This window comes from Notolepis coatsorum (genome assembly GCF_963971535.1).
Source record: "Notolepis coatsorum genome assembly, chromosome: 10".
NCBI lineage: Eukaryota > Metazoa > Chordata > Actinopteri > Aulopiformes > Paralepididae > Notolepis > Notolepis coatsorum.
This window is the reverse complement of record NC_140174.1, coordinates 38,619,644-38,633,526: the sequence shown is the minus strand read 5'-3', so window position 1 is coordinate 38,633,526 and position 13,883 is coordinate 38,619,644. Positions and strand designations below refer to the sequence as shown.

The window sequence follows — 13,883 nt, the reverse complement described above, 5'->3', positions numbered from 1 at the left end:
CTCTGTCGTCTACTCTAAGCCATCCTAGGTTGTCAAAGTGGGCAGGGGTGAGGTGGGTTCTGGGGTTCAGGTCAAGTAGTAGTCTGACCAGTTTGTTTTGTGATGTTTGTAATTTTGTTTTAAGCGCCTTTGAGGTGCTTTGGTTAGCATGTTGGCTATAACCTGAAGTGAGTCAGTAGCATGTTAGCTATAGTTTGAAGTGAGTCAGTAGCATGTTGGCTATAGCTTGAAGTGAGACAGTAGCATGTTGGCTATAGCTTGAAGTTAGTCAGTAGCATGTTGGCTATAGCTTGATGTTAGTCAGTAGCATGTTGGCTATAGCTTGAAGTTAGTCAGTAGCATCATGCTAATTGCATAATACAGTCTTGAATCACAGTTAATGCTGCTTCACTATAGATAGACGTTACATCACCTCAAACGACTATTTTTTTTAAAGACAGCCAATTAATCTGCTTAGTAGTGAAACAGCCATGTCATGAAAGGGCACTGTTTTCGGTTTGTGTCTATTGTAGAGAGACTTGTAGTTTTTAGCTGTGGTGCAGTTACTTATGGAGCATCACAGCACTTCAATTTAGGGATAGTCACAGTGGATTAAAGAACAAGGTATTTATTGCATGTGGTCAACAAAGGCAGAGGATCAGTGCAGCTTTATGAGTAACAGTGCTATTGAAATTATTACAGTAATTGTTCTTCTATGACATGGGTTTTAACTAAAACACACACACACACCAGTAATAGTTGATCAAACATTTGTCAAATTTCTTTTGACAAAGTAGGCTACTATGGTGGTTCCAGCTTTGGCTATTGAGGGTCCTTCGTTTAGTCTAAAAGTCCCAGTAACTTCGTACAGTCATTGACTATTTCTCCTAAGGATGTCTGAACGACTTTTACCTCATAACACAGTGTCAGTATTCTTCCAATGTCTTGACCTATTGCAATGTGAGTCACATGATCGTTTGGGATTTTGAGCATAAAAACAAAAAGTTTCCTTTTATCTTTTCTTCTTGTACCCCGAATCCACGATCTTCTGCCCGGTGAGGAAATGCCACACTCCTCCTCGGTAGAACTCGTTTCCAAACGAGTAGAGGAGGGCATTGAAAATGGGGTTGGTCTTCGCCAGAACTGGGAGCACCTGGGAGCAGAGACCATTTTTCCCATATTATTTTGATATATCATTTTCTATATTCAATATATATATCACTTGATCTAAATCTGAGTTTACATTATAAAATGTTGCAGTTGACTTGTTTAAATCCGTACAGAATATCGTAATAACCCAAGGGAGCGAGCTCTCACCATTCTCAGTTTTGGGGATATACCCGTTACGCTATCAAAGCAGGCGTAGATACACATGGCGATATATGGCCCCCAGCACATCAGCATCACCCTCCAAGGCAAACTGGTGTTAAACTGGGACAAAGTTTTATGGTACAAGTATTAGATATTATGCCACACAATGTATTTATAAAGTACACAAGTACATACTATAGTAATTATTTGCTTCATACTGGGGCAGGGGAAGAGGATAACATTGCTCTCTTATTCTCTTGAATGTCTTAGGCAGATTAATAAAGAACAATAAATTAATTAATAGGAGTCATTGACAGAATTGCTTACAATAAAAAGGAAAGGTGTACGACAGAACCAAATACTGGTTCTTTAGCTTTTAATCATAGTGAATCACGATTGGTGCTATAGAAGCTATTTTTCAAGGCGTTTTATGGACCCAGCATGACATGGTGCCTTGGCACAAACTCATCCAGAGGTATAACTATAAATTAATTGAAACAAGGACACAAAGTGTCATACATGTGAAGCATTTATCATCACACAAAGTGCCATGCATGTGAGCTACCACTAGGGGCAGAGTGACTGTGAGTTACAGTGTGAGTGACTGAATGATTGAGTTAGTTTGGATCTAAAGATATGTTCAGTTACTAGTTACTAGCATGGCGGAGGCTTAACATTGTCAGTTCAACATGGTACAGAAAAACCTAGGGCATTAGTGGTCAACTTTGTTCCATGGTCTGTTGGGAGTTAGAATATAAGAACCAGTGAACTGTTACAATGCCATTAAGGATCAGCATAATGCAATTTATTAAACCACTAATGGGTGTTAAAATTGCAAGAAAGAACCAGTTTGAGTTTCAGTGGTTCTTAAAAGTTGTAAAGGTTCTGTAAAGTACTTGATTGCCAACATAACCCCTGTAAAATACAGTATCTATGTATAGAATGCAAAGCTATCAAGGTTTCCCTTTGTTTGCAGATTAACTCATTCATACTGTGGGCTTAGCAGTCTCTAGTTTATGCAACGATTAACCTGGGATTTGAGACAAAAGCACATTTTGGTGTTTCGTAAACACACGTGAAGTGTTGCTTGTGTGGAATCTAAATACTGCATTTTGCCAAAGTCCGAAAAGTGAAAAGAATAGCTACCCTGTAGTCATGGATCTTCTTGAAGTGCTTATGGATGGCCTCGTAGGACGATAGCATGGTGATGGACGGGAATAGCAGGTAGAGGACCACCAGAGTCGACATGTAGGTCATGTAGTCCCTAAGAAAAGAGGAAACGTCTTAGAGTAACACGCCAAGATTATCCAGAGTGAGACAACAACATGGATATCAGTTATCTCCCTGTGCGTTCAGTAGAAAGCTATCCGGCTGCACATTAGCCTAGCTTAGCACAATGAGTGGAAGTGGACAGTGCCGGTTAGCCTAGGCGTTGGCCAACTAACACCTCTCCTGGGCCCTCATTTATCAATTTTTCTTAAAAAGTATTCTATTTTCATACGTAAGCACAGAATTTAGAATGTGTGCACGCACAAAAAAAACGGGATTTATCAACCGTGCGTACACAGGTCCTACGCTCCTCCGTGTTGATAAATACCTCTTTGTTCTACCGTCAATGCTCGTGCATGATTATCCATATATGGTCATGAAAGTGATGAAACACCCCCCATGGGATGTGAAATAATGGACTGACCCGAGCAGAACTCTGAGAAACTTCACGGGAGATTGTTCACTGAGGCGCTGCCGAACCAAGAAGACACAACGCGTGTTATGGGACAGCTCAAAATACTAATAAAGACCGTTCGTTGACCACTGTTTGGCGTTGGTGGTTTGATTGATTGATTGAAATGTTTATTAACAGATTGCAGAATGGGTACAGTACAGTACAGCTCAATACAATTAGAGATGCAGACCAGAGAAAGACTTTCGTCTTGTTTACATCAGGGTCCCCCATTTTCAATTCATCATGTGTGTGTCATTATAACCGTGCTGTAATATGAATGCCTTTATTAGTTGTGTTCGATTGGCTATAATATGATTTTTAGAGACATCTATTTTGAATGAATGAATGAATGAAAACCTTATTTAACAGATTGCAGAATGGGTACAATACAGTACGGCTCAATACACACAATTGTTAAGGGGATGCAGACCAGAGAAAGACGTTTGTCTTGTTTACATCAGGGTCCCCCCCATGTTGTTGTCGGTATTAGCCTAATACCGACAACAAAATAGATGCCTCTAAAAATCATATACTATTAGGTAGCCTATATGAATTACATATAATAGCAGCCATAGCCTACATTATGCAACAGTAACTTGCGCATACCAGTGTATGCGACGGACCAGTGTATATCATATCATATTCATATAATAGTTTACTCTATCAGCATACCAGCATGTAATACGTTCTGAGTGTGTATCTACCTCAACTCCATATTATTTTGCGCATAGATTGCAGAAATACGGGAATGTTTTGATTTATATTAAAAGGCTTTGACATTGTAAAACTAAATACGTGGAATTCTGTAAGCATAATACAAGTCATATCACCCACACGATATATGCTCTGTGTCCAGAGCATGTATGCTTTTCATTCATTTAAGACACATTATTGCAAGGGTTTTGTAATACACATACACCCTGGTCTCATTGCAATGCGTTTTTTATTCTTTCTTATACAGTAGGAAGGGGGAAAAACACTATATCGTGGGTGTTCATATGACTTGTATTCTGCTTACAGCTTCGAAATTCCACTTGTTTCGTTTAACGTAAAGCCTTTTAAATATAATCAAAACGTTCCCGTGTTTCTGCGGTTTGTGCGCAAAATAATAACAAGTTGAGTTACGCGGAGCGCAGTCAGTCAGTACACCCCGTATATTCGGATAACGCTATATAAACCATGCTGCATTCATTCGGAGATAAAGACCTATTATTCCAAATGCTATTTATAGGGTTTTGACCATAATTACACTACTGTTGCTATTTTACAATGAAGTATAATGAATTACGGTTCATACAGAACATGCCAGTGTTGAAACTAATACACAGAAGCTTATTTCCTTATTGTAATAATATATTCTACCAACGGGCGCCAACTACGCATGGTCCGACCTGTGCTTAAATATACGCACAAAGTCAAGCACAAGTTCAAATTGATAAATCCCACACTTTGCTTAGAAATGATCGTACGCACGGGTTACGCACATATCTGTGCGTACGCCACGTTGATAAATGAGGGCCCTGGAGTTTAAGCAAGGCTTTCTACTGAACACACAGAGAGGAAACTGCTATCTATCTTCTTGTCTGACTCCGGAGAAGACGGTAAGTGAATTTCCCATAATGTTGGCGTTTTCCTTTAACCATCAGTGCTTTGATGTCTATTTCAAATGGCTATAAAGTCTTGTTCCGCTAACATCAGCATGTCTTACAACGTTTCCTATACATAGACATCACAAGTAGATTTCACCAAACTGATGTAGTGATCTGCGTGTCAGGAGGTACCAAGTGAACACAGCCCCTTATATATGAATAGATCTTCTTTTCTACTGCCGACTATATGTATTGCACACCGTAGCCTGCCACCACCATGAATAACATGCTGTGGGAATGCGTCTATACTTTCCGTAGCCGCATTTCTGCAGGACGCTCTCTGATTGGCCACTGACTGACGCTCTCTGATTGGCCACTGACATGTTTGCCCAATCGCGTGACGAGCTGTGTCTCTGCCCATTTCCGCGTCGAACAGCCTGCAAACTACCTGGCGTTCTATCGCCATGCTCTAAGACAAACTCTAACCTTAACCAACTTCGAAAGAGTGCCTAAGCCTAACCAGTGTAGAAACTGACGTCGGCCAATCAGAGAGCGTCCTGCAGAAATGCGGCTAAGGAAAGTATAGACGCTGTGGGAATCACTGTCTTAAAGGGGCATTTCAACTATTTTTAACCAGGATTCAATTGTACTGTTGTGGGGAGGGCATGTGATAATTAATTAGACATAAAACTAAGTTCAGCCAAATCGCCCAATATTCTTTTTTCAGAGAGAGTTAAGTACCGAAGAAAGGTACCGGTACCAGGTGTGAGGGTAACTTAAGGTTAATCACGCATTGGTAATGACAATCATGATAATCATCTTGGTTAGATGTTATCCAGCTCCATGAATGGAGTTAAAAATAACAGATGACTAATTCAAGAATCCCTACCAATGCAAGGACCGCTACTGTTCCTAATTTATGCAAATGACATGTCGTCAGCTTGTGACTGCAACTTGTTCTTGTTCGCGGACGACTCAGCCCTGCTGGTCTCTGACAAGAACAAGTTACAGGTTGAAAAAACCCTCAGCTCAGAACTCGGCAGAATCTGCACCTGGCTCGCTGATAACAAACTATCATTACACCTGGGTAAAACAGAGTCCATTCTCTTCGGATCAAATAACAAACTCAGCAAGACCGACGGCTTCTCAGTTACAGTGGGTGACAATATTGTCACAAGGAAAGATGAAATTACATACCTAGGTTCCATCCTAGAGGCAAATCTTTCCTGTGACAATGGCATCCAATGTAATCAAAAAAGTCAACCAACGAGCTAGATTCTTGTACCGGATCTCCTCTCTGGTAAACAAGAATACCCTGAAGACTCTGGCAGGAGCACTCATTCAAGGGTACTACGACTATGCTTGCACCTCATGGTACCAAAGCACCTCAAAGGCGCTAAAAACAAGATTACAAACATCACAAAACAAACTGGTCAGACTACTACTCGACCTTACTCCTAGAACCCACCTCACCCCTGCCCAATTTGACTACCTAGGATGGCTTAGAATAGAGTACAGCAACTTGCAATGGGCCTGGTCTACAAGATACACTACACGACTAAGATACCCATGTACATGTCAAAATACTTCCCAAAGGTCAGTGAATACCACGACCACAACACCAGAGGGAGCTCCACAAATCATGTTAAACCCAGATTCGGCTCAAACAAGGGACTAAACACGTTTCGCAATTATGCCACATCAATGTGGAACGCCCTACCCAAAGCTGTAAAGGAATGTGAATCACTACCCACTTTCAAAACCACTCTCAAAGAACACCTACGATAGACTGCAATTCGAAACTGGCCCCTGTAAATGTCCTAACCCAACCCCCTCCAATGTACAGTAAATGACCTAACCCAAGAATACACAAGACCCTCCTCTTGGAACCAAGTATGGTTTTGTCGATATTCCAATGTACAGTTGTACCGGTTCCCCCACCCCGCCTACCCAACCCCCCCACCCCACCACCTCCAATGTACAGTTCCCCCCCACCCCACCTCCTCCAATGTACAGTTTCTACGTCAAATGTATATACTCTCTTTTTTAGACTCTTTTTGTATCACAAACAGTACTGTATTTGCAAATCTGGTATGTCGTAAATTTATAGATGTAGCAGTACTGTCTATCTGTATGTCGTGTATGTCATATGTTATGATTAATTGAAAATGGGGGACCCTGATGTAAACAAGACGAAAGTCTTTCTCTGGTCTGCATCCCCTTAACAATTGTGTGTATTGAGCTGTACTGTACTGTACCCATTCTGCAATCTGTTAATAAAGTTTTCAATCAATCAATCAATCAATCAATCAATCAATCAATCAATCAATCAATCAATCAGGTTGACCTGAAGTGTCTTAATGGCTGTCCTACAGGGGTGCCCAAACCTTTCCATATGGAGGGCCAAGGGCTGAACCATAACATGGGTGGAGAGGCTGCAGTGTCTTAGATCTTATTTCAACATGTTCTTTTTCTTTTAAACAATGAAGTTATTTAAAAATCACCCCGGAAATATTATATATTATATAAAATAATGTATATATATTGATACTTGCCGTCACTGTATCGATATTATACAGTCATGCAAAATCTCTCTGTATATTGCTGTATCGATTCCCCCCCCCCCCCACCCCTACAGTATACCTGTCTCCTTTGGTGTAATCCAAACAGCAGCATGTCTTCATGGGCTCAAAGCCATAGACCGCCCATCCAGTGAGAGGGAGGGCAGCCCAGAAGATGGACAGCCCCCAGATGATCAGACTCATGGTCACGGTGGTGCTCCAAAACAGCTTCTGTCCTGCGGAAAGGAAGAAGACAGTTTGCCACAAAGCTCCATTTGGAAGCAAACGTTGGGCGCTGACCCCGGTTTTACCTTTATTTAAAGGTATTATTTTTTTTCCAATTATGAGAAATAAATGGGTTTCTCTACAACGTCATGGTGGAGATGTGTGTACAACCAGGGACGGGCAGAAAGCTTAGGTGGACATTGGACAAACAAATAAAATAATGTGTTGCACAGCCAATTACACAAATCAGTTAGCTCTACTCTACTCAAAACACTTTTGAGTAGAGATAGCGCAGCATTTGTTTCAAAACCATCCCATAGGAGCATCACAAATAACAATGACATGCTTCCCCTTAGTACTTAGTAGTTCATCAACCCATCAACCATTTGTCCAATAATTATGAAACTTGGAGACAATGTCTCCGCTTCAATGTTGCTGCCTCTTTAATACTGTGGACCCCCTGCAGCTTTCTGGGTCCAGTTGTACCAGTCAAACCTAGTTTTGTTCCAGCAATGAGGGTCATCTGGGTATTAGGTTTTATTAGGTTTTTTATTACTCACTGGTGCAGTACTGGTGGTATCTGTCCCAAGCAACGGCAGCCATGAAACTGATGGAGGCCAGGACAGATGTCATTCCCTGGAAACCATGATATGAACATCCCTCCTGGCCAAATGGCCAATGTCTTGAGGAGGACAAAGAAAAAACATATACACATATATATTAATGTACAGAGAAGTGTTTAAGCGCTGCATAATAACCAATATTACATAAACGTGATTATTAAGAGTTCATTTTTCTGCCCAAATAATAACAGGATGATTAGTTCCCTCCACATGGGAACATGAATGGGTTATCATTGAACTAGCTTCATCTGTGGTTCACACAGGCTCTTCACCTTGAATGAGGTCTTCTAATATCGATTTCTCTCTCACATCCTTTTGTGTTAGCAATGTGGCCGTTAAGAATAGGCTAGTTAGCAAAACATATAACCCTGCTGTGAAACATCACTTTACCTCTCACCCAGTAGCACTGTAACGGACACAATTAATGGACACTGTAATGGACACAATTACTGGTAAACAGGAAAGGAAAACACAGGAGTAAAAAGAACCAGGGCTTCATGTTTTTTTTTTTATTATGATAACACTAAAGAGGTCTATGAACACTTACTGCTAGCCTAGAAGGGAGGGGGTTTAATAGCTATGACCCCTTGGGACCTTTGACCTGTGATCAATTCACTTTCTTAATTAATCAAGTCAAAATGTCAAATTTAACTGCGATTAACTTGCTACCGGTTTGTTAGGAAGTGAACATTGTAAGTCTTATGTGTAATTATATCTTCATACTGTACACCGCATTCCAGGCCTCGCCATGCATTACATGGAGCCATGGTTTCAGTCTGTGCCTGATACGGCCCTCAACCATCTGACAGTTAATAGATAAGGTCTATGATATATGTACCAGCAAAGTGGTTATAACTAAGCTTCTATTAATTATGAGAATATTTTGAAGACACAATGTACAGGGTGGATGTTCTGTACATGGCATCCCCCATATATAGACCAGACAGTTTGATGTAAACCATTTGATCTAAGTACCAAGCAGAGTGCTCTACCGAGTTGTACTTAATATCACATACACATAACATGACTTACTATCACGATTTGAATGTTTGAATATGCATTTAGTAATATGACCTTTCTTTGTCTATGAAAGATATAAAATGAATGTTCGATCTTCCGCTCACTCTCTCTCTTACTCTCTTCTCCTCACACTTACCACATTTCTCTCTTTAATACTTTTGTACCACTTTGTATCATTTTGATTCTACTAACTAAATGGATCCATTATATATATTGTAAAATAAACTATCTTATTGAACTACAGGATATTGTCTATTAGACCGATGCAAGCCAGGGGCTCGAATACGCAGTCACTTATGGCTCCGTAGTGCCAGGTTAATCTGCACCACCAAGCACTGCTTAAAAGCTAGCGGTGGGTCCAAAATATATCAGATATACATTTCAAAGGTACCCAGCGTTCCATTAGGGTTTCACACACACACGCAGCGGGGGGTTGAAAGCTCGGCGTTGCTAATAAACATTTTAAATCATTTTTATAAACTGGTCAACACTGCATTATTTCCGGCGTTGGGTGCATGATGCGCATGCGCTGTGATCACAGCGCAGGCGCACCAGGCAGCCAAATACGGAAATACAGCCGTTGGGTGTTGGGTGGGGGGGACACACTGTACAACTGTACAAGCAAAACTACATTGGAATATTGACAAGACCATACTTGGTAATTTACTGTACATTGGGGGGGGTTGTGTTAGGACATTTACAAGGGCCAGTTTCGAATTGCAGTCTCCCGTAGGTGTTTTTTGAGAGTGTTTTTGAAAGTGGGTAGTGATTCACATTCCTTTACAGCTGTGGGTAGGGCGTTCCACATTAATGTGGCATAATTGCGAAACGTGTTTAGTCCCTTGTTTGAGCCGAATCTGGGTTTAACATGATTTGTGGAGCTCCCTCTGGTGTTGTGATCGTGGTATTCACTGACCTTTGGGAAGTATTTTGACATGTACATGGGTACCTTGGTCGTGTAGTGTATCTTGTAGACCAGGCCCATTGCAAGTTGCTGTACTCTGTCGTCTACTCTAAGCCATCCTAGGTTGTCAAAGTGGGCAGGGGTGAGGTGGGTTCTAGGAGTAAGGTCAAGCAGTAGTCTGACCAGTTTGTTTTGAGATGTTTGTAATTTTGTTTTTAGCGCCTTTGAGGTGCTTTGGTACCATGAGGTGCAACTTGCAAGCATAGTCGTAGTACCCTTGAATGAGTGCTCCTCCCAGAGTCTTCAGGGTATTCTTGTTTACCAGTGAGGAGATCCGGTACAAGAATCGAGTTTGTTGGTTGACTTTTTTTATTACATTGGATGCCATTTTGTCACAGGAAAGATTTGCCTCTAGGATGGAACCCAGGTAGGTAATATTATCTTCTTTCCTTGTGACAATATTGTCACCCACTGTAACTGAGAAGCCGTCGGTCTTGCTGAGTTTGTTATTTGAACCGAAAAGAATGGACTCTGTTTTGCCCATGTGTAATGATAGTTTGTTATCAGCGAGCCATATGCAGATTTTGCCTAGTTCCGAGCTGAGGGTTTTTTCAACCTGTAACTTGTTCTTGTCAGATACCAGCAGGGCTGAGTCGTCCGCAAACAGGAACAAGTTGCAGTCACAAGCTGACGACATGTAATTTGCATAAATTAGGAACAGGAATTGTGACCAGTTTATAAAAATGATTTAAAATGTTTATTAGCAACGCCGAGCTTTCAAACCCTGCCGCGTGTGACAGTGTGTGTGTGTGAAACCCTAATGGAACGCTGGGTACCTTTGAAAATTATATCTGATATATTTTGGACCCACCGCTAGCTTTTAAGCAGTGCTTGGTGGTGCAGATTAACCTGGCTACTACGGAACCATAAGTGACTGCGTATTCGAGCCCCTGGCTTGCATCGCAGTCACGAAAGGGGCCATCATTTTCTTTGATATTATTATTTTCAGCCATCATTATTCCTACCTCTCAGACCACAAAGTGAAATCCATCAGAGAACACATTCTTACACGGCTGCACAATTATTCTCAGTTATTTATGAATAGGTTGGATATGACAATATTCTCATAACATTAAAAAAATAAATAAAAAAAATACCATTTGAAATATTTGGAACACCCACTTCCTGAATTAATTGACCTATACCCACTGAAATCCAACCCAAACATCAGACAAAAAGTGTAAACAAAGTGCAGTATCATGTTAATCATCTTTTGCCCGGAAGTCGCTGTTTGATGACATTACATATTCTACCTTTATAATATATCCTGAAGCCAGGTTCAGATCAATTGCACTGCATGTAGGCTATAGACAGGTAAAACAGGAGTAAGAAAACCAGAGTTCATACCTCATATAGCTGGCATAAGCAGCGATTAGACCGTTTATGTTCAGACCGAGGTCAGCCAGAGCCAGATTGAACACAAAGAAGCTACTTGGAGTCCGCATCTCTTTCACTCTGATGAAAGCCATGATTGTAATGGCATTGAGGAAGAAACCAAGCAGGCCTGAAAGACAATCCATACATTGCCAACAAATAAAAAAATATATATTTTATTAAATAGTGATTCTTCTCAGGAGACGCACAGTCATCACATTATTATGCCATTATTCTTGCATTCAAACAAGATGATTTGATTCTTGACCAGATAATCTATCAGCAAGGTATACTCTACTTGGTCATACAGGCTACTCTTCTACACAGATAATTTACCCCAATGTTTACAAACATGAATCATGACAAACATTTTACAGCTCAAAGTAAACTGAATGCTACCAGGCTAATCTATCTAGAACTATGTATTACCAATACTAGAAATTGATAATAAATGGGTAATAAATGGCTATGTATGACTCTATCAATTGCCTTCCCCATGGCAGCTCCCAGGCTCAGGAACTCTCTCCCCCAAGACATCTCTCAATTTCCAGTCCCACCTCAAGACCCATCTCTTCCCCAATGTTTGTGTTATGCTTTTCTGTAGTTTGTCTCACTACCTCCGCCCCTTGTGTAAAGCGACTTGGAGTTCTCGAAAAGCAGTATTTGTAGGCTAAATATTAGACCTTTAAAGTCAAATATGCTGGTCAGTCACCTAAACTAATGGTAACGTAAGGGTAATACATTTCTAAAATCGAACGTCTTAATAATGCTGATCATTAACACAATAATTGAGGTTGCAGTGGATGAATACGAAAAGGAGACTCGTACAGGCTCTCATTAGCCAAAACAAAAGAAATAACGTTATTTTGGAGTGAACCATTACCTTTGTATTCCACGCACAAGCTCCATTACTGCAGGCATCTCACGTTTTGTTTGATCAAACCCATGAACCCAGCCCGAAAGGACACTACTTACCCCCAACAAGAAGAGCTGTGCCGAATGTAAACATGTCGAAATCAGTGAACCCGTCTGGTAATGTATGCGCTGCCATATTGATAGTCTATTCAACGTAAACGGGCACAAATGAGAATTCCTCAGTCCTGTGTTACAAAAGGGCCACGGATTTCAAGTACAGACCCCCTTATAAAGGCTATTCACGTGGAAAAGCATAAAGAGACTTATCTTTGTAAACCCTTTCCAATCCACAAGGAATGCTCTAATGGGCAGGCCGTAGCGTACGCGTACCCCCAAAACTTTCTTTGAATTCACTATTGCCAAAACGTTGCGCGTTTACTGCGCAAGGCTTTTTGATCTCCAAACTGTGACGAGGTAAAGAATGAAGATCCTCGGAACATAAATGTGCACTTTCTCTGAAAGGCCCGCCCCAAACGAACTTGGGTCTGCAAGCAAGCCAATCAATGCCTGCGTAATTTAAATTAAATTGAACCTAATATAATTAACTTATAATTAAATAACTGAGCTATAGACCACAACCATTTTATGCACCTTGCCTTTGGGCTAAAGTCCTACCTATAGACAGGGTACCCACAATTCTTAAGTTTTGATCACGCATTTAACGTTATTTGTAATTTGTTCCAAATTAATCAAAGCTTAACAACAACAACAAATAATAAATAATTAGTACTGCAGTAGATTTTCACCATAATAGCATGAAAACATAATACCTGGGGGCAGGGCCGCCTGGGAGAAATGCGAGGCCCTGTGCGAGATTTAACGCGAGGCCCCCCCCCCCCCCCCCCCCCCCCCCAAAAGGTTAAAAAAAATATATATATATATATATATTTTTTTATACAGTCAACATATTCTTAAATAATAGCGCTGCCCGAGGCGGGGCATGATACAGTCAACATATAGCAAAAGAGAGAGCGAGAGAGAGCTCCCGTTCTTACAGTCATATACAGTGTACAGAGAGAGAGAGAGAGAGAGAGACACATTGGAAAGAATTGAAATGATATTTGGCCTAAACAAGAGTACACAGTGGCAGAATACCTGAGCACTGTGACTGAAGATCCTGAGCACAGCCTAGCCATCGAGAAAGGCCGCCATAGCAGACTGTGTGTGTTAGAAAGAGAGAGAGAGAGAGAGAGAACATGTGTGTTTGTCATGTGTGTGTGTGTTAGAGAGAGACTAGAGCATGTATGAGAGATTCAAAAGGACAAAGATCAACACTTAAATCCAAGAGAGAGAGAGAGAGAGAGAGAGAGAGAGAGAGAGAGAGAGAGAGAGAGAGAGACACATTGGAAAGAAATTGAAATGCTATTTGGCCTAAACAGAGAGTACACAGTGGCAGAATACCTGAGCACTGTGACTGAAGATCCTTGAGCACAGCCTAGCCATCGAGAAAGGCCGCCATAGGCAGACTGTGTGTGTTAGAAAGAGAGAGAGAGAGAGAGAACATGTGTGTTTGTCATGTGTGTGTGTGTTAGAGAGAGACTAGAGCATGTATGAGAGATCCAAAAAGACAAAGATCAACACTTAAATCCAACAAGAAGA

General features: G+C 40.9%; 1 protein-coding gene across 1 annotated transcript; it reads right to left on the bottom strand.

Annotated features, from left to right (window-relative positions):
• Positions 1-620: 620 nt before the first annotated feature.
• Positions 621-12,680, bottom strand: rgrb (retinal G protein coupled receptor b). Its single transcript, XM_084323349.1, has 7 exons — positions 12,345-12,680; positions 11,343-11,499; positions 7,949-8,070; positions 7,246-7,399; positions 2,437-2,554; positions 1,297-1,410; positions 621-1,132 (listed from the first exon to the last, which is right to left on the bottom strand). The coding sequence occupies exons 1-7, from the start codon at positions 12,418-12,420 to the stop codon at positions 992-994; spliced, it is 882 nt and encodes a 293-aa protein (XP_084179475.1). The 5' UTR covers positions 12,421-12,680; the 3' UTR covers positions 621-991.
• Between the last annotated feature and the right edge of the window lie 1,203 nt (positions 12,681-13,883).